Raw genomic sequence first — 20,464 nt, 5'->3', positions numbered from 1 at the left:
TCTTCTGGGAGGGTCTATATTCTATCGCACCGCGGAGTCGGGCTGGGGCGGCGAGGAGCCTCAGAGACCCCGCTGACCGAGAAACGGGAGAAACCGGGGACACTCCAGGGCGAGGGAGAGACGCTGAGATGAGCGCAGACGGGGGAGGCAGAACCAACCGGAGCCCCGTGCGCTCGCAGCCCCGCGTCCATCTTACAGGAAAGAGGGTAGGAGGGAGGGTGGCTCACTGTTAGGGGAAAGTCTGGTTCCAGGTCACTTGAGGTGGGTGCGTGACTCCCAGAACACTTGATCCCATTAACTTTTTTTTAATGTTTTTAATTATTGATTTGAGAGAGAGAGAGGAAGGGAAAGGGATAGAAGGGAGAGAGAGAGAGAGAGATTTGCTGTTGGACTTATTTTTTAAAATATATTTTATTGACATTTTACAGAGAGGAAGGGAGAGGGATTGAGAGTTAGAAGCATCGATGCAAGAGAAACATCCATCAGCTGCCTCCTGCACACCTCCCACTGGGGATGTGCCCACAACTAAGGTCCTTGACCGGAATCGAACCTGGGACTTTTCAGTCCGCAGGCCGACGCTCTACCCACTGAGCCAAACCGGTGAGGGCACTGTTGGACTTATTTGTGCATTCATTGGTTGATTCTTGTATGTGCCCTGGGGGCAGGCGGGGGTGGGGGGCGGATTGAACCTGCCCTTGGCTACTGAGCTACCAGGCCAGGGCCTAAAGTTTATTTAAAAATTGCTAACAAAAATAAAATAAAATAAAAATTGCTAAATATTTTTTCAGGAATGTTTATTTCTTCCCAGGAAGAAATCATTTATAAAAAATAATTTTGCATTATATCTTGCAAAATCAAGATATAATGAGGTCATTTGGCTTTTGTTGGGATGTGAACCTCTGAAAAGGGCTTTTGTTCATTTACCCCAAGGACCTGGATCTGAGAAGCTGTGTTGTGCAGCCGGGACGGGTCAGAAAGATTGCTCTTTGGAATCCCACCAGCAGTGAGAATGAGACGTCCCAATCTTGCCCGAGGATCTGTCGCTTGGGCACAGAGAAGCCGGCCTGACTTCCAGCCAGGGGGAGGGTTTCTGGCAACTACAGTTGAGCCTTGAACAACAGAGGTTTGGATTGCGGGGATCCACTTAGACGTGAATTTTTCTCAGTAAGTATATTAGAAATTTTTCTGGAGATTGTGATAATTTTTAAAAATTCACAAACTGGCCCTGACCGGTTTGGCTCAGTGGCTAGAGCGTCGGCCTGTGGACTGAAGAGTCCCAGGTTCGATTCCGGTCAGAGGCATGTGCCTTGGTTGCGGGCACGTCCCCAGTGGGGGGTGTGCAGGAGGCAGCTGATTGATGTTTCTCTCTCATGGATGTTTCTAGCTCTCTATTCCCTCTCCCTTCCTCTCTGTAAAAAATCAATAAAATATATATTTTTTAAAAACTCACAAACTGCATAGCCTAGAAATATGAAAAAAATTAAGAAAAAGTTAGGGATGTCGTGAATGCATAAAATTCTGTATGTATTTTCCTTATGACTTTCTTCATAACATTTTATTTTCTCTAACTTGCTTTATTGTAAGAATACAGCATATAACATATGTAACATACAAATATGTTTTAACTGAATGTTTATGTTATCAGCAAGGCATCCTGCCAATAGCAGTTAAATTTTTGGGGTGTCAAAGTTATACGAGGGTTTTTTACTGCATAAGAGTTGAGTGCCCCTACCCCTGTATTGTTGGAGAATCAATTGTACATCCCACATTTATTTTCCCACATTCACTCCTTTCCATAAGGAATTGATGCCCTGACAGGAATTGAACCTGCAACCCTTGGTTACTGAGCTACCCAATCAGGGCCTAACGCTTATTTAAAAATTGCTAAGTATTTTTTCAGGAATGTTTCTTTCTTCTCAGGAAGAAATTCGTAAGCCTATCAAACTTTGTTTCATTTTTTTTCTATTTATTGATTTCAGGGAGAGAGGAAGGAGCAAGAGAGAAAGAGACAGAGAGAGAGAAACATTAATCCATTGTTCCACTTATGTATGTATTCATTGATTGATTCTTTTTGTTTTGTTAATCCTCGCCTGAGGATATATTTTTTCATTGATTTTTAGAGAGAGTAGAAAGGGGAGACAGAGAGAGAAGCATCCATGTGAGAGAGACACATCAATTGGTTGTCTCCCGCACACACCCTAACCAGGCTGGGGATTGAGCCTGCAACCCAGGCATGTGCCCTTGACGGAAATTGAACCTGGGAAACTTCAGTCCCGGTCTGATGCTCTATCCACTGAGCCAAACTGACCAGGCCTGTTGATGGCTTCTTGTATGTGCCCTGACTCGGGATCGAACCTGAAACCTTGGCGTATCAGGACCAGGCTATCACCCACGGACCTACCCGGCCAGAGCAAACTTCATTTAATCTAATTGAGTGTAAATGCCATCTTTTTAAAAAATCCCATGACTCTCTCCCTGGGTTTGGGGAGACAGCCAGTGCTCACTCCGCCGGCCTCTCTCCTTAGCTCCAGCAAGTCAATCAAACCAAACTTTGCCAACTCCTAGTGTATTTCCGGTGCTCTTAATAGGGGGGAGACTCAGAGAGATCTCAAAGACAAGCGGGTGCTCAGAGGCTTCAGAGAGACACTCAGAGACACTCAAGAGAGAGAGAGACCTGGAGAGACTTTCAGAGACGCATGGAGAGATATAGTTGAAATGGGATGTCCGTCAAAGAAATATCGTCACAAAGATACACTTAGAGCCTGACTGGTTTGGCTCAGTGGATAGAGCGTCGGCCTGCGGACTGAAGGGTCCCGAGTTCGATTCTGGTCAAGGGCATGTACCTTGGTTGCGGGCACATCCCCAGTAGGGGGTGTGCAGGAGGCAGCTGATCGATGTTACTCTCATCGATGTTTCTAACTCTCTATCCCTCTCCCTTCCTCTCTGTAAAAAATCAATAAAATATTTTTTAAAAAAAGATACACTTAGAGACACACAAAGATACAGAATCTTCTAAAATATAGTGACAGATGGGAAGAGACATTGGAACATTAGAGCAGGGAGAAATGTTCAGAAAGAGGGAGAGAATCTCTCAGATCTGGGAGACACCCAGATAGAAGAGAATCAGGCAGAAAGAAAAGCTCAGAGTCCAGGAGAGAACTTTGCTCATTTATTCTTTTTTAAAATATTTTTAATTAATTTATTTTATTTTTAAAAAATATATTTTATTTATTTTACAGAGAGGAAGGGAGAGGGATAGTTAGACACATCCATGAGAAAGAAACATTGATCAGCTGCCTCCTTGCACACCCCCTACTGGGGATGTGCCTGCAACCAAGGTACATGCCCTTGACCGGAATTGAACTTGTGACCCTTTAGTCTGCGGTCTGTTGCTCTATCCACTGAGCCAAACCGGTTAGGGCTGCTCATTTATTCTTCACATTGAGGGCTTCTGCATGCCTGACTCAAGCTGGGTGAAGCTAGGGGCTTAGAGGTGAGTCCTTAGTCTGGTTGGGGAGAGAGGTACAGACATCAGGGCTAAAACAAGGCGAGGCCCAGGGACTTCCAGGAGCTCAGGGGAGGGAAGGACCAGGAAAATGGGGACCCTCAGGCAATCTTTACTGTGAGGGGTCCCCACATAAGACCTCTTCACCCCTGGGGCACCCATTCCTGATGTTTTTGCAGAATTGCTAGACCAGTAACCTGTTCCTTGAAGGCGTGCACACCCTTTGGCGTTTACCCAGGGTCAGCTCTGTGAGATGTTCTTTCTTTTTAAGAGGCAAACAAGTGTTTATCCATAAGAATAGCTATTCAAGAATTATTAATTCAGGCAGAAGGCCAAATAATGTTCAGATTAAGAGACAAAGGCAATGAGTATTTATGAGAAAGGGAAGGGGAACAATTTCATCAATAGAAGGAAGGCATTTCTCCTGGTGCCGATAACATAGTGATGTTAATTCTAAACAATGTTTTTAATTTTCAGTCCAGTCATCATAATAACTGCTTTCTTGTTATGTTTGCGAACAGTTTTTGGAGACACAGTGTTGTCCTACGCCCAGTCCAAAGATCCTGCACTCCTTGTCTTGCCACCTCCTCCCAATTCATCACTAAGCCCTGTAGCGTTAACCTCCCCACTCAGGCCACTTTTCCAGCATGACCCCCTCTGCCCCAGTCAAAAGGCAGCATAAATGCAAATTACCTGGATTGCAGGGCCAGGCTGCAGGGGATCAAATTGTGTGACCTTGGATAAGTGTCCTCTCCCCTCTGCCTCATTTCCCTCTTCTGTATAATGAGAGTAATAGTAGCGCCTCCTTTTAAAAAGTTGCTGTGGGTTTCAGGGGTGGGGAACATCCGGTCTGGCTCTGCCAAGGCATTAAGGGTGCATTAATTAAATATTTGACCAAATATAGCAGGCTAAGTTTTAAGTTGATGATTTTGTATGGCCCGAGAATGATGTTAGAAATATCCAAATGGCCCTTGGCAGAAAAAAAAAAGGCTCCCCACCCCTGGATTAAATGAATGAATGCATGCCCTAACCGGTTTGGCTCAGTGGATAGAGCATCAGCCTTCGGACTCAAAGGTCCTAGGTTCAATTCCGGTCGAGGGCATGTACCTTGGTTGCGGGCACATCCCCAGTGGGGAGTGTGCAGGAGGCAGCTGATCGATGTTTCTTTCATCGATGTTTCTGGCTCTCTATCCCTCTCCCTTCCTCTCTGTAGAAAACCAATAAAATGTATTTTTTTAAAAATAAAATAAATAAAAAATGAATGAACGTATATAAATCATTGGGAACAGTTTCTGGTATATAAAAAGTGCTAACTAAATGCTGGTAATTTACATTATAACTAATATCTCACAGCCTCTTCACTGGATTCTGGCTCCCACTCCGCCTCCCTACAATCTATTTTCCATGCAGCAACCAGAGTGCGCCTTTTAAAACGGCAATGAAAAAGAAACTGGAGTCACATCACACAAACGCAACGTGCGGATCTTGTTTAGATCCTGATTCAAACAAAGCAAGTGTAATAAAAAGATATTTATGGGTTATGATGCCTGGCATATAGCTTCAAAATCATCTGGGAGGAGTGGGTGGGGGAAATAACACAGCATTGGCCATGACTGGATAATTGTTGATGCTGGCCAATTCTGTTATTAATGCAGAGAACAGTTCTATTCTTCTCTTGAATTCTCTGAATGTTTGAAATAAAGTATAACAGTGTGCTTGGAAAAGAAAAAAAAGATACTCAGGTGACTCTTGAACAATGAGGATTTGAATTGCGGGCCCCACTTATACGCGGATTTTAAAATATATATATATATTTTTTTAAAATATATTTTATTGATTTTTTACAGAGAGGAAAGGAGAGAGATAGAGAGTCAGAAACATCGATGAGAGAGAAACATCGATCAGCCGCCTCTTGCACATCCCCCACTGGGGATGTGCCCGCAACCCAGGTACATGCCCTTGACCGGAATTGAACCCGGGACCTTTCAGTCCGCAGGCCGACGCTCTATCCACTGAGCCAAACCAGTTTCGGCTAAAATATATATTTTTTATTGATTTTTTAAAAATTGACTTAGAGGACGGGTGAGGGAAAGAGATGAAAATATCAATGATGAGAGAGAATCATTGATCAGCTGCCTCCTGCACACCCCACACTGGGGATCGAGCCCCCAACCTAAGCAGGTGCCCTGATCGGGAATAGAACCATGACCTCCTGGTTCATAGGTTGACGCTCAACCACTGAGCCACGTTGGCTGGGGCTACGTGAATTTTTTTTTCCAATTGACCCATTTAGTTCAAACTCACATGGGGCCATTGGGGGAATTTGAACACTGTGGGGTATGTGATAACAATATTGTGAAATTTGAAGGGTGTGATAACAATATTGTGGTTATGTTTAAAAGAGAGAGTTCTTATATTTTTAGAGACACAGACTGAAGTGTTCTGGGTGAACTATCTGGAATTTGCTTCAAAATATTTTAGTAGGCTCAAGGAGGGGTGTTGAGAGGATGATGACACAAATTTGGCCATGCTGAACCTGGGTGATGGGTATTTGGGGTTAATTACTCTTCTACTCCCTCTCTTTTTTGTGTATGTTTGAAATTTTCCATAACCTAAAAATATGGTTAAAGAAAAAAGTATATGAAAACCTAAACCAGCTCATGTCACTTTCTGTGTTTAAAATCCTCCCTTGGTTTCCCATTCAGCTTAGACCTCTAGCCAACTCTTTGACCTCAAGTTCTTAATTTTCTCCATCATTCTCCCTTATTACAGAGGGCTTCTGGCTGTTCATTCTTTCAAACATTCATTTGACACAAATTTATTGAACACCTAATATGTGCTAAGCGCTGTTCTGGATGCTGGGGACAGAGAAATTAACAAGATGGACAAGTTGTCCATCTTAACAGAGCATACATTCTAGAAGACAGGTATGCAATGTTAAGTGCATACAAGGGGACAAGACAACAGAATAATGGAGGGAAGGGGGCCCTATGAGATAGGGTGGGCAGGGGAGGCCTTCTGCAGTGGTACTATTTGAACTGAGACCTGAAGGGGGAATCAGCAAACAAACTGATGGACGAAGGGCCTTGGAGACAGAGGCACAGCTAGTGCAAAAGCCCTGAGATAGAATTGACTAATTTATTGGGTGCCGTGGGCACTGTTCTAAACACTTTCCATGGATTACTGAATTTAACCCTAACAACCTGGATTGTATAGATGAGGAAAGTGAGGCCCAAGGTCACACAGCTAGAAAGTGGCAGAGCCAAGATTCCAGGCAATCTGGCTCCAGAGCCCAAACAACCCCTCAGGGTAACTCCCATAGCTCCCAGGGCTCGCCAGACCTTGTGGCCGAAGAACCACCACCCATGCAGGAGATTCCTACGGGCACTTCACGGTCACTCCCGTGCGGGGCGGGAAGGGGCCGTCACTGCTCGCGGAAGGATGCAAAGCAGGAGCTCCAACCCCTCTGGAAACACCGGCCTGGGCACCTCGCGACCGGGGCCCTCGGTCACTCCCCTGGGTCCTGCCATTGGAGTGGGAGGGGCGGAGAATCTTGAATCACCCAATGGCGAAGGGTGCCTGGGCGCTATGCAAATTAAAGTGCCTTTTATTGGGCGTTAGCTCCGCCCCGCCCTCTGTCCCGGAATTAGCCGGACTGTTTGCAAAAACCTTGAGCCACGGCTTGGGCAGCTGTAGAAACTGCACCCGGAGACGGAACGCGGGCTCCTAAATGCTCCGAAAGAAGCAGAAAAGCGCAGGTGCCTGTGCTGGGCGCTGTCTCAGGGAGGTCTAAGCGCAGCGTCTCCCCGTTAGCACGTTCTTGACTCCAATCAGCCACCGTAGGCCCAGCAAACCTCTGTACCCTTTCCCACTGTCCTTCGGCCCGTAGCTCTGCGCTTGCTCACCAACGAGGCTGCCTCGCGCACCCACCCCTCCTTCGACTCTGTCTCCCACGCCGCAGCCTCCGCCAGCCGTGACTGCGCTTGCGTACTGACGCCCCCACCGGCACCGCATGGGAGGAGGGGATGGAAATGAGGCTGGACCCTGCCGCTTTCGAGCGCACCCTGCCCTGCCCTACGGTCGCTGGGTGCACGGCGTGCGGTGCAACTCCTTCCCATCCGAGGGCAGCGGGGCTGCGACCTCGGCCTCCGCGGGAGGGGCCCGCAGCCCCGCCCCCGGGGAGGTGCAGTCCGCAGGTGAGAGTGCTGGGGTCCGGGCCCAGACGCTTGGGTCTTGGGGAAATGGGTTAGGGGCGGGGCGCTAGAATCTCCCGGGGTGGGATCGTTTGGGATGCTGATGCATAGGTTCCGGTGGGGCTGCATCGGTGCCTGAGCCTTGGGAGGGTGCCCTGGTGTCCGAATGCCACGATCCCGAGGCCCGGACGCTTGAGATCCCCGACACACGCCACATTCTTTCTCTGTCTCCCTCCAGGTCTCCTCTCTGCCCTCTACGGCTTCAACTCCACACCGGGGATGAAATTTAGCAACAAGGAAGAAATTTAGCGGCCCTCGTGGCGTCAATGGACTGAGACTAAGCCAAAAGGTAAAGATACCTCTTGGACGTGAAATTTCGCCGGAGCTCTTAGGCCCCTCTCCTGGGAAAGTTGCGAGAGACACGCCCACCGAATTCTTAGGCCCCGCCCCTGGGTCTGAGCTGCAGAGCAGCGGACTTGGGGTGCCATTTGTATAGCCCCGCCCATTTTGGACAGAGGCTCCGCCCTCCCTGCACCAGGAACGCTGCGTTCAAGTTGTTCAGAGGCCCAGCTACTCTGCTGGAAGGCTCCAACCGTGGGTCTAGCAGTGGTTCTCAACCTTCCTAATGCCGCGACCCTTTAATACAGTTCCTCATGTTGTGGTGACCCCCAATTTCATTGTTACAAATTGAACATAATTAAAGCATAGTGATTAATCACAAAAACAATATGTAATTATATATGTGTTTTCCGATGGTCTTAGGTGACCCCTGTGAAAGGGTTGTTCGACCCCCAAAGGGGTCGCGACCCACAGGTTGAGAACCGCTGGTGCCAAAGGGAATGCCTCCGCGTCCGATTTGCATAGCCCCGCCCCTCGTGCTTTTAGGCTCCGCCTTCCAGCAACTCCCATCCTTGCTTAGGATCCCAGATTTAAATGAGACCAGGCTCCTTGAACAGACTGACCCCTGATTTTAGGAACCTCCAGCCCTATCTCCATTAGCCTAATAACCACCAGCGATGCCCCTCCACCTCCCTACGCCCTCCTCTAGGTTTCTGGGCCAGCAAGATGCTGGAGCGAGATGCAGAGCCGGCGGCTGAGGCCACAGATCCTAGTCCTGCAGGCAAGGAAGCAGTGACCACAGGCGGAGGTGAGAGCGGCCCTGTGGGTGGGTGAAAGTTTGAGAGCCCAGGGTGATGACAGTTTGGGATCCCCTAACTGTGATGTTCTGGAGAATCCTGGGTTGGCTTTGCGGGACCCTTCGTGATCATTTCTAGGACTCAGGAAATTACAGGAGGGGCAGGGAGGGTGACATGTAAAAATTCAGGTTGATCACCTGGGAAAATCCTAGAAGCGGTTTTGGGAAAGCCTTCGCTTTGGGGAGGCAGGTAGGTGATGCTTTGGAGCCGTTTAGGACGATGGATGGCAGCGGCTGGAGGTGCCCAGATACATTCAGATATCAAAGTGGGGTGGGGGTCGGGGAGCCTGGACTAGATTTAGGGAGTTGGCTGCAGCCAGGAGCCCACCAGCCCGCCTGTACCCTAGCTCCCCACCAGGGTTCGTCCAAGAAGCCCCACCAGTCGGCTCCGGGGCCTGCTGCCTCCACAGAGACGCCATCTCGACCCCGCCGACGACCCCCGCCCCAACGCCCGCACCGATGCCCCGACTGTGACAAGGCCTTCTCGTACCCGTCCAAGCTGGCCACGCACCGGTTGGCACACGGTGGCGCTCGCCCCCACCCGTGCCCCGACTGCCCCAAGGCCTTCTCCTACCCTTCCAAGTTGGCAGCCCACCGCCTCACGCACAGCGGCGCCCGCCCGCACTCGTGCCCGCACTGCCCAAAGGCCTTTGGCCACCGCTCCAAGCTGGCAGCCCACCTCTGGACCCACGCGCCCGCCCGCCCCTACCCGTGCCCTGACTGCTCCAAGTCCTTCTGCTACCCCTCCAAACTGGCTGCCCACCGACACACGCACCATGCCACGGATGCCCGCCCCTATCCTTGTCCGCACTGCCCCAAGGCTTTTTCATTCCCCTCCAAACTGGCTGCCCATCGCCTATGTCATGAACCCCCCACGGCGCCGAGCAGCCAGGCCACCGCCCGGCGACATCGCTGCTCCAGCTGCGGCCAGGCCTTTGGCCAGAGACGCCTCCTGCTCCTTCACCAACGCAGCCACCACCAGGCTGAGAGTCAGGGGGAGCGGGAGTGAGCCCTCCGCTTGGCTCACCGGCCCCCTCTGCCGCCAGCTCCAGTAAACACAGGTGGCATTTCTAAACCAGGCTTGCCTCTTGTAGCTGGCAGGGAGGTTGGTTCCTCCTTACTGGGCTGTAACTTAAAAGGTGGAGGAACTCTTTGCTCACCCACTTTGGGGAAGGGGAGGGAATGTATCAACCACAGAGAGTTAACCGGCCCCAAACCATGGACCTGGAGCTGTGGTGGGAAAGAACCGGCCCTGGTTTTTCCTGACTATTCATTTGGCAAAGGTAAAAAGTCTTGCTAGCATTGTGGGGTGGTGGGGAGTGTGGGAAAACAGGCCCTCTCCTGTTGTTGTAAGTTACATTGGTGCTTCCATTTTGGCCATTTGGCTGTACCTATGAAATATTTAAATGCACACCTGCTCCTGTCAGCTATTCCACTAAGAATGTATCCTATAAACCCCAGCATGTGAACAAGGCATAAGGACAAGGATGTTCGCTGCAGCATTATGGTTGTGCCCAAAGATGGAAAACAACCCAAGTGTTCATCAATCGAGACCAGCTAATTAATTACAGTACAGCCATAGAATGGAAGATGTAGCTGTAGGGGGGAGAAATCAGCTCATTGTGTACCGATGTGGAAAGATTCCCAAGATATAAATGATAAAAGCCAGAACAAGGGGCATACTGCTGATAGTAGGTAAAGTCCTAGCTTTGGAGCCAGCCCTGACCCACTGCGTAAGAGCCGAGGGGCCTTGGACAACCTTTGGCACTTCTCTGGACTCAGATACCTTATCTGTAAAATGGGAGTGTTATAAGGCCCTTGTAAGGGTGCAAGCATCATCATCTTGGGCAGGTCAGTTCCCTTCTTAGAGCCAGTTTCTCTCACTATAAAATCAGATGAGTGAGCTAACATTGGACTGCTCTTCATCCTACACATTAAGCACCTACTGTGTGCTAGGACCTGAATAGGGTATTAGGAATACAGCAGTAAATAAGACAGACCTGGTTTAGTGAGGAGACGGGTCACTAGTCAAGTAGTGGCAAAAAAAAAAAAAAAAGTAAGCTTAAGTCCATTTTGAAGAACAAGTAGGGGAGCCTTGGTTCTGACATGTGACAACCCCCACCTGGAGATCAGGGGTTGGCAAACTTCCTGTAAAGGGCCAGGTGGTATATATTTTTAGGTTTTGCAGGCCATACAGCGTCTGCCATGACTACTCAACTCTGCTGTTGTAAAAGCAGCCACACTCATGACACTGTAATGAATTTGTGGCTGGGTTCCAATAAAACTTTATTTCAAAAACAGAAAGTGAGCTGGATTTTGCCTATGGATGGCAATTTGCCGACCCCTGCTGTAGATGAGTGGGGAAAGGACAGGCTAATCTGTGAGTTAGCTGAGGTGGGGAAAAATGAAATGGGAGGGACCCTGTGATGGGCAGAATAATGGTCCCTCAAAGTTGTCCCCATCCTAACCCCTAGCACCTATATGTTAGCTTACACATGGCAGAATGGACTTTGCAGATGTGATTAAGGATTTTGAGATGGGAATATCCTGATTATTTGTGAGCCCAATGTAGTCACAAGGGTCCTTATATGAGGAAGAGGGAAATAGAAGTCAGAGCAGATGCGACAGTGGAAGCAGAGATTGAGTGATGCAGGGCCACGAGTCAAGGAACTTGGCAGCTTCTAGAGGCTAGAAAAGTCAAGAAAAATATTCTCCCCTAGAGCCTCTAGAAGGAACCCAGGCCTGCTGCCACCATGATTTTGGCCTAGAGACTGAGTTTGGACTACTGACCTCTAGAACTGTAAGAAAATAAATGTGTATTGTTTAAAGTCATTAAGCTTGTGGTAATTTGTTGCAGCAACAATAGAAAACTAATACAGATCCCTACCTCACACCATACACAAAAGCTAGTTTCTAGGGAGTTAAGATCTAAATTTGAAGAACAACACTAATTCAAATGGAAATATAGGAGAATATCTTAGTAACCTCAGAAGTAGAGAAAGTATTTTTAAGACACAAAAAGAGAAAATTATAGAGGAAGAGACTGGTACATTTGACCATAAACAAATCAAGTTAGAAATATGATGCAGCATGATAAGAGTGTATACCTAACATATACTATTCTAGAGGTTAGGAAAGGCCTTCTTTTTTAAAATACATTTTTATTGATTTCAGAGAGGAAGGGAGAGGGAGAGATAGAAACATCAATGATGAGAGCAAATCATTGATCGGCTGCCTCCTGCACGCCCCCTACTGGGGATCGAGCCTGCAACCCGGGCATGTGCCCTTGACTAGAATCAAACCCAGGACCCTTCAGTCCCCAGGGCAACGTTCCATCCACTCAGCCAAACCAGCTAGGGCAGGAAAGGCTTTCTTGAGCAGATGTTTTGAGTTGAGACCTGAAAGGTGTGAAGGATGGACTGAGAGATGGTTTGTGGAGTCTCCAGCATAAGGGGTAGAATCAAGCAGGTAAATGGAAATGAGCTGTAGACTACTCAGCAAGATCTGGAGTGGGGCGGGGGGGAGGCGGCAGGGCTGGGCATAGGTAAGGATTCCAGTCCCTCCTCCAAACTTGACAGCATGACTTGTATCCATGTATACATAGAGAGCTGTCCGGGAAGAGCTCCTCTGTAGCAACCACACCACCTCAAAGGTTCAAGGGCACAAACTCATTTAGTCTGGTCCAATCTTACAAGATGACTGGTCTACAACCAAACAATAGGGCGGGGGGCAGTGCTGATTTAGAGTGGATCCCAGGTCTCCTGACACCCCGATGCCTTGCTGCTCCTTGCACATGTCCTGCCGGAGGGTCTCTGCACTTGCTTTTCCTCTGCCTGGACCAGTTTCCCCAGGACCCTTTTCCCAAGTCCCTGCAGAAGGGGACGTCCCCTGAGATGCCTTCTCCTATGACTCTATCTAAATACCTCCGCCCTGTCACTCTGTGTGCAGCACTGCCCTGCTCTCTCTGCTCTCACAGCATTTACCCCTGCCCAACACTGCAACACACACTGTCTCTCCCCCAGCAGAATATCTGCCCAGGAGTGAGGACTTGTGTCTCTTTTCACACTGCAGCCGTGTCTCACTCACAGTGGGTACGGTAGGCCGAACAAGGGAGATGTCCACATCCTAATCCCTGGTGGAACCTAAGGATATGGAATGTGGCAAAGGAGACTGAAGGCAGCAGAAGGAATTCCGGTTGCCAACTGGCTGACCTTAAAAAGGAGATTATCCCAGACTATCCACGTGGGCTCCACATAGTCATCGGAGTCTAAACGTGGGAGAGTAAGACAAAAGATCTGGTGTCAGAGACGATGTGCATGGGAAAGACTGCCTGGCCTCTGCTGCCTTTGCCTGTGGAAGGGGAATGGAATGTGAGCAGCTGCTACAAGCTGGAAAAGCCCAGAAAGCAGTTTCCCCTGGAGCCTCAGAAGGAATGCGGGCCAGCCTACACCGTGACTTCTTAGCCCAGTGAGACCCATTTCAGACTTCAGACCTAGAAGAATAGAAATTTTTGTTGTCTTAAGACACTAACTTTGTAGTAATTTGTTACAGCAACAATAGGAAGTAACATAGTGAGTGGTCAGTACATGTATGAATGAATGAAAAGTGAACGAGTGGATGCAGAATCTAATACCACCTTCACCTCAGAGATGAAAAAGCAAAGGTCAACAAAGAGAAAGGATTAAGATTGGTGGCCCTTGGTTAGTTGATGGGGCCAAAGCTGGGAATGGGCTTGGAATGTCCAAGGAAAGTTTACCCAAAGGGCAGATCTCAAACCCAGATGACCCAGCCCTTTGTGCTGCTCAAACCCCTTCCCGACCCCATTCCCCCAGGAAAAGTCCAAGACTCTGCCTGGCACTGTCAGCGTGCTTGTGCTTCCCACGGGGATGGAAATGTCTGTGCTGTCAGTGCTGCGGCCAGAGCACTGAAATGGGGCCAGTGTGAGAAGGAAGTGAATTTTCCCTTTCATTTCACTGTAATTTTTTTTTAAATCCTCATCCAAGGATATTTTTTTCCATTGACTTTTAGAGAGAGTAGGAAGGGGAGACAGAGAAACATCAATGTGAGAGACACATCGATCGGTTGCCTCCTTCTCGTGCCTGGACTGGGGCAGGGATGAATCTGCAATCGAGGTACATGCCCTTGACTGGGAACTGAACCCGAGACACTTCTGTCCAAGGGTCGATGTCCTAACCACTGAGCAAACAGGCCTGGGCTCATTTCATTGTAATTTAAATAGCCACCTGTGTCCATCGGCTACCACAGTGAACACTGCAGCTGCAAGGACTGTGCCCACCTTTCTAGCCAGATCTGCCCCTACAGCCTCTTCACCAAGGGTGGCAATGCTCTTTCAACTCTACCCAACACCAGGCTAGCAGCTCCCACTTTCGGGCCTTTGTCCCTGCCATGGCCCCTGCCTAGAACGACACCCCATCTTCTGTCCCGATTCTCTAAACACCCAGCTCGGCTCCGACCTTAAGTGTAGTGGAGTCTTGAAGGGGATTCAGGATTTGGGTGGATTGAGTCAAATGCCCCTTCCCCCATTCTACCTCCCAAATGAGGTGATGTGAAACCATGTGTGACAGTTACAGAGCTACTCCTGAAAGCCCTGGAGAAAGGGATATCCCTGGCAGGGGAGCTGAGACTTCCAGAGAGGCACAACTCATGAGCATCCAGACCTCCAGCCCAGGACCATAGAGGGACAACCAAGACCCAGGCACAGGCCCAGAGAGTCAGAATCCGCTAAGTGTCATTCCCAATACCACAGCTGAGGGGCCAGCGAGAAGTGACAAACAGCTCCTTCCCTACCGGAGCCCTCAGAGAGCCCTCATTCTCTCCAGGACCCAGGTCAGGAGTCTCAGGCAGCTCAGAGTCCTGCCTCTCAGAGGGGAAGCAACACCAAACAGAAGACAGCTGGGAGCCTCTTAGAATTTCTGGGAAACTCCTGAGTGAGAGAGGCAGTGGCTCCAAACCAAGTCAGCTTTATTAAACTTGTGTGTGCGTGTGTGTGCGCGTGTGTGTGTGCACAAGCACATACTTCAGGCCTGGGGCACCACCCCATAGAGCTGGTGAGGAACTCATTACAACTGTAGATCCATCTTGGGCGAACGAACACCAGGGAGGGATTGTCCATCAGGGCCTGCAGGGGGGCAGGGGGGCAGGGGACACATGTGAGAGAGGAGGGGACAGAGGAGATTCAAGGGCAGTTTGGGTCTCCCTTTCCCTGCCCCTCTGAACTCACCTCCTCAAAGCTGGGGTCCCACTCCTGAGCCGTGATCACAAACTGGACCCGGTCGCTCATATAGTCCTCGAGCTCCCTAGCGGGAGAAGAAAAGAGGCCGAGAATCGGTGTCCCCTCTGCTGACACCCCACTCCCCAACCATTCTCTCCTGTCCCCACCTATGTCCCCTAGAGGCTGCTTGTGGATCCTCCATTGTCCCACGTGCCAGTCTCACCACAGCCACCATACTGACAGCTCCCACTGTCACTAATCCTTTCAGAAGGGTGGCCGGGAGCCTCCCTTTAGAGAAGGAAGCCTGGGGGGAGCTACGCAGCAGGGCTGCCACTGAACTCTGTGGCCTGTGCCCATCCTGCAGGGTTCGCCCCTTCCCCACCTCCCAATTGCCCTCCTTCCCACAACCTACCACACCCCTCCTCAAAACTCAGCACCCCCCTCACCCCAGTCCCACCCCCAGCGACTGACCCATTGAAGGCTGTGACATAGCGGCTGAGCGTCCTCCGCTCGTCCCCAGGGAACTCCCCGTACAGGAAGAAGTGTTTGCCCTGGAAGAAGTCTGGGGAGATGGTGGAAGAGCCAAGGTGAGGCCCTCAAGTGCCAAAGCACCAGCCAGGGGCCACAGAGGCCAAACAGGAGGGCAGGGAACGGACGGGGCAATGAGGACAAGCAGTTCAGCCAGCCCAGCAGAGCCTGGTTTTTCGTTGTTTTCTTTAATGGTAAAAGACACGATTCCAATGATGGTGATGTGCTTCTTACATGATTCCCAATTCCCTGGCACCTGCCATTGCCATCAAAGGGCTGAGGGGCCAGGGAGAAGGGCCAAACAGTTCCTTCCCTACCAGAGCCTCATGGAGAGCCCCTCATTCTCCCAAGTCACAAATGGGCTGTTGCCACTTAATAAGCGTGGCCGGGTCAGACACTGACGAACCGGCCACTTTTTCATCTGGTTGGTCTCATTCCTTTTTGAGTGCCCCACCCACACAAAAACTAAACTGAGGGGTGGGGGTGGGAGGCTGGGCATCTGCAGATTTTAAAAGACTTCCAGGTAATCCTGAAGCCTAGGGGGGGGTTAAGCTCTGATGTGAGGGAGGGGCTGTTCACACCTGGAGTGGAGCCCAAGGGGGTGGTCACACCTGCCTGGTGCTGGGCTGTGATGGGGACAGAAAGGGAAGGGGAGGGAAGGGAACAGGCCTAAGAGAACGAAGAGGTGGCAAAGGCAGGCAGTGGCGGGAGGAGACCAGGAGACAAGTCCCAGGGTGGGTAGCAGCAATCCTCGGCTAGCTGGAGCAAGTCACAGATGAGAACTGAGAGGGACAGATCCCACTTCAGGAGGGAGAGGGATTTCCTACCTGGGAGTTCAGGAATTGGCAGGTCAGGAGACTCTGGGGGACTCTCATTGTCGGTGTTCTCATCTGTGGATCCCGCATATGGGTCCTCGCCATTCTCCCCCTGGCCAGGGGGCTGCCTCCGTTCCTTCTGCTCAGCCACCCTGGGGGAGCCAAGAGGGGTGGGGAAGAGTATGCAGACCAATCCCCTCTATCCAAGGCCCGGCCCACCCTGACCCCCCGGCCCCGATGCTACCTTCTCAGCTCATCCTCAGTGTCCTCAGAATCTTCCGCTCCATTGTCCTGTCCTTCTGCTAAGAGAGCAGAAGCTTAGTCAGTGCAAGATGACTCCCTGTCTTCTGGGAAGACCGGTAACCCTCTGCACAGTCTCACACAGGCATCCTAACCCCCAACCTCAATAGCCCTCCAGATCCAGTTATCGGGGGGCCCTCAGCCTCCTCCTCCTCCCTCAGACCCAGGAGTCCAGGCCCCCAGAACCCTCCTCCCTCAGAATTCTAGGCCCCCAGTCCCCTCCTCCCTAAGGCTGACCTGACCACTCCCCCTCAGTGTGGGTATCTTCCTGGGACCCGGGTGAGGCTGGTTTGGTCTCTTCTGGAGTGGAGGCTGTCTGGGGTGAGCTGGATCCCGCTGCCTGAGGGGCCTTGGTTTTGGTCTGAGGAGGGGAAGTGGGGGAGTGAGCACCCAAGGGGCAGGGTGGGTGGGAGGATGTGGGGAGGTGAGCCACAGGAGGCAGTAGACTTTGGGGGCTACAACAGATCCATATCCTCCTCCCAGTACACCCTCCCACTGCTGGTCAGGGGTCAGCGGACCTTTTGGGGAAGCTGTGGGGCTTCATCCCCGCTGCTGCCGCTGTGAGGGCCGCCCTCGTCCTCGCTGCTGGAGTCTGGCCCTGCCATGAGGTACCTGGGGAAGGAATCAGGCCTCAGACAAACAGGATGTCCTGTCCCCTGGGGCCTGTAGGGAGGGTGCTCAGGGTCACCCCATGGCCACTCTCCCAGCTGCCTCTCTTCCCCACTCTGGAAGGCCCCGCTGACCCCGTCACCCCAGCCACACACACAGGAGAGAGACCAGAGCTCCCCTTGGCTGCCCTCCCTCCTCTTGCGGAAGAAATGCCCCATTTCAGAAAGAAAAAAAAAATCAGAAATAATGTTCCTCTTTGAGAATCAAAGTCAGTTTCTCTTTGGGAGAATGCATACAAATTAAGGGAAAATTCCCAACAGCGAATACAGTTTTAAAAATATATATATTTTATTGATTTTTTACAGAGAGGAAGGGAGAGGGATAAAGAGTTAGAAACATCAATGAGAGAGAAACATCAATCAGCTGCCTCCTGCACACTCCCCACTGGGTATGTGCCCACAACCAAGGTACATGCCCTTGACCGGAATCGAACCTGGGACCCTTGAGTCCGCAGGCTGACGCTCTATCCACTGAGCCAAACCGGTTAGGGCAGCAAATACAGTTTTAAAGACCTTGACACTATATTTATGGTCCTTAAGCTGCTGACACTCCAGGAAAAGAATTCTCCTAGTTCTCATAATAACAACAGCTAACACTTATAGGGGATTTCCTATGTGCCAGGCACTATTCTATCACTTGACAAATGTGGAGTCACGGAATCCTGAGGTAGGTGGTATCTTAGCCCCATTTTACAGATGAGAAAACTAAGGCACAGAGAGATTAACTACTTTGCCTCAAACCCAGGGCAAATTAAGTGGCAGAAGCAATTGAATGTGTTGGCTTTACTTTCATGGTACGCACATGAAGACCATCTGCACATAATTTGATTTTTCCAAAGCTGGTGAAACCCTGTTCAGGTAAGTCACACTCACTGGACAGCACTGGCTCGTGGGAAATTCAGAGAATTTAAAGTGTCATAGTTGATTAAACAATCAATGGTAGGTTTATAAGCCTTTTCTTTAAAGCACTAAGATTTTAAAAACTCAATTTGTGATTATTGTGGGGAGAGCCATCACCCGGGAATCTTCCATCATCAACTTTTAAAAATATAAAGTGCTTTCCGAATTTAATTTTTTTGGTCAAAACCCAGTTGCAAAAATAAAAAAATAAAAAATCCCATTTGCAGCCCGGCCGGTGTAGGCTCAGTGTTTGAGCGTCGACTTATGAACCAGGACATCATAGTTCGATTCCTGGTCAGGGCACATGCCAGTAGAGGGTGTGCAGGAGGCAGCCGATCAATGATTCTCTCTCATCATTAATGTTTCTATCTTTCTCTACCTCTCCCTTCCTCTCTGAAAGCAATAAAAAATATATAAAAAACAAACAACAGCCACCAAAAAAAACCCCAGTTGCAAACCTAGCACTGTTTATTGCCTTTTCTTGGGCAGACAATGATCCAAATCCAGTTCCTCTGCCCGTAAATAGACCCCAACCCATCTCATTTCTATCCCAGAGGTCCCAGCCTCCTCTAGGTCCCCACCTGCAGCCTGGCCTAGACACTCCAGCCCCACGACAGAGCCTGCCCCTCCCCCTCCCAAACCTTCCACGGTTCCCTGCTGCTCACAGAGAGACCCTTGGAGCCAGGTGGGTTTCAGAATTTTGAAATTTTCAGATTTTAGCCAAAACCGGTTTGGCTCAGTGGATAGAGCGTCGGCCTGCGGACTGAAAGGTCCCAGGTTCGATTCCGGTCAGGGGCATGTACCTGGGTTGCGGGCACATCCCCAGTGGGAGATGTGCAGGAGGCAGCTGGTCGATGTTTCTCTCTCATCGATGTTTCTGGCTCTCTATCTCTCTCCCTTCCTCTCTGTAAAAAATGGCTTCCGGAGGTGTCTGGATTCCTGAGCTATAGATGTGGGGTCTGTGGAGCTGGACAGAGCCCTGCCCTGGCCAGGCACTAGCAGTCCTTTCTGAGCTGATCCCACCACTTCCCAGCCTCCACCTCCACCTCCCGGCCCGCCCCCCACCCCCCCCCAATAAAGAGTCTTTCAAATACAGCAGGCACAGCCCCAATTCTGAACACACTCAGGTCTTCTCTCCCATGGAGTATAACACAAGTCTCCCTTCCGATCCATGGGCCTCAGATCTGACCCTGTCCTTCCCCAGCTCCAGAGCCTTCCATGGCTCCTGCTGCCCCAGCCTCGTTTTCCTGCCACTTCCTGCCTCCCACAGCAAGCGGAACCCACCTGCACCTCCTCGGGGCAGACACCAGGCTGACCCCAACTTGGGCTCCTCCACCCAGCAGGCTCTCTGTTCAGCCTGGTAAACCTCTTCTCACCCTTGAAGACCCCTACACACTGCGCTTTCTCCTTGGGCCTTCCTCCATACGATTTTTAAAATCTTATTTTTAAAAATATATTTTATTAATTTCAGAGGTTTACAGAGAGGAAGGGAGAGAGATAGAAACATCAATGATGAAAGAGCATCATCAATGGGCTGTCTCCTGCACGGCCCCTACTGGGGATGGAGCCTGCAACTCAGGCATGGGCCCTGGCCAGGAACTGAACCAAGATCTTCTGGTTCAGCGGTCAGCAACCTTTCGGACCTCACGGACCACCCGTGGTCCGTGGACCACCGGTTGGCGACCGCTGTCTGGTTCATAGGTCAACGCTCAACCACGGAGCCACACCACCAGGCATCCATACTGTTTTTTATTTGTTTGTTTGTTTTTTGTTAATCCTCACCTGAGGATATTTTTTCCATTGATTTTTTTTTAAGGGAGGGGGAGAGACAGAGAGAGAAACACTGATGTGAGACACATCGATTGGTTGCAAGCATCCCGACCAGTTCCGGGACCAAGCCTGCAACGAAGGTACGTGCCCTTGACTGGAATCGAACCTGCAACCTTTCATTCCACAAGCCAACACTCTAACTACTGAGCCAAACCAGCCAGGACCCATACTGTTTTGTAATAAGTCTGACTCCTCATCAAAGTGAGAGGCCTTGTCAAAGGCAAGACCTGATGCTGGTGCCCAGCATCACATGGCAGCCTGCACCAAGCAGGGGCTTCAGGTCTTGCTTTAAATGATC

General features: G+C 50.2%; 2 protein-coding genes across 4 annotated transcripts in view; one reads left to right on the top strand and one right to left on the bottom strand.

Moving 5' to 3' along the window:
• Positions 1-577: 577 nt before the first annotated feature.
• ZNF575 (zinc finger protein 575) lies at positions 578-11,725 on the top strand. 3 transcript variants are annotated; one of them, XM_023743596.1, is made up of 5 exons: positions 578-600; positions 7,395-7,701; positions 7,937-8,047; positions 8,747-8,845; positions 9,241-11,725. In XM_023743596.1, the coding sequence occupies exons 4-5, from the start codon at positions 8,764-8,766 to the stop codon at positions 9,900-9,902; spliced, it is 744 nt and encodes a 247-aa protein (XP_023599364.1). In that variant the 5' UTR covers positions 578-600; positions 7,395-7,701; positions 7,937-8,047; positions 8,747-8,763; the 3' UTR covers positions 9,903-11,725. The 3 variants fall into 3 exon arrangements, with proteins under 3 accessions (XP_023599364.1, XP_023599365.1, XP_006102229.1); XM_023743597.1 differs by lacking the exons at positions 578-600; positions 7,395-7,701 and adding an exon at positions 913-1,164; XM_006102167.3 differs by lacking the exon at positions 578-600 and having other exon boundaries at positions 7,138-7,701.
• A 3,133-nt stretch (positions 11,726-14,858) lies between these two features.
• The window catches only part of XRCC1 (X-ray repair cross complementing 1), a 28,037-nt gene continuing 22,431 nt past the window's right edge, over positions 14,859-20,464 (bottom strand). Inside the window, 8 exon segments of the mRNA XM_023743570.1 lie at positions 14,859-14,969; positions 14,972-15,032; positions 15,135-15,210; positions 15,597-15,687; positions 16,481-16,620; positions 16,713-16,767; positions 17,006-17,129; positions 17,287-17,637. Of these exon segments, the coding sequence (XP_023599338.1) occupies positions 14,932-14,969; positions 14,972-15,032; positions 15,135-15,210; positions 15,597-15,687; positions 16,481-16,620; positions 16,713-16,767; positions 17,006-17,129; positions 17,287-17,637 (936 nt within the window). The 3' untranslated portion in view covers positions 14,859-14,931.

Source organism: Myotis lucifugus, unplaced genomic scaffold (genome assembly GCF_000147115.1).
Source record: "Myotis lucifugus unplaced genomic scaffold, Myoluc2.0 scaffold_402, whole genome shotgun sequence".
NCBI lineage: Eukaryota > Metazoa > Chordata > Mammalia > Chiroptera > Vespertilionidae > Myotis > Myotis lucifugus.
Note: the sequence above shows the minus strand (reverse complement) of the source record. Positions and strands in the feature narration are given on the sequence as shown.

Excerpts from the sequence above, each read along its gene's own strand:
- ZNF575 (XM_023743596.1), top strand. The coding sequence starts at position 8,764 with ATGCTGGAGCGAGATGCAGAGCCGGCGGCTGAGGCCACAGATCCTAGT. Across the intron at positions 8,846-9,240 it reads AGCAGTGACCACAGGCGGAG|CTCCCCACCAGGGTTCGTCC; the intron begins GTGAGAGCGGCC and ends CCTGTACCCTAG.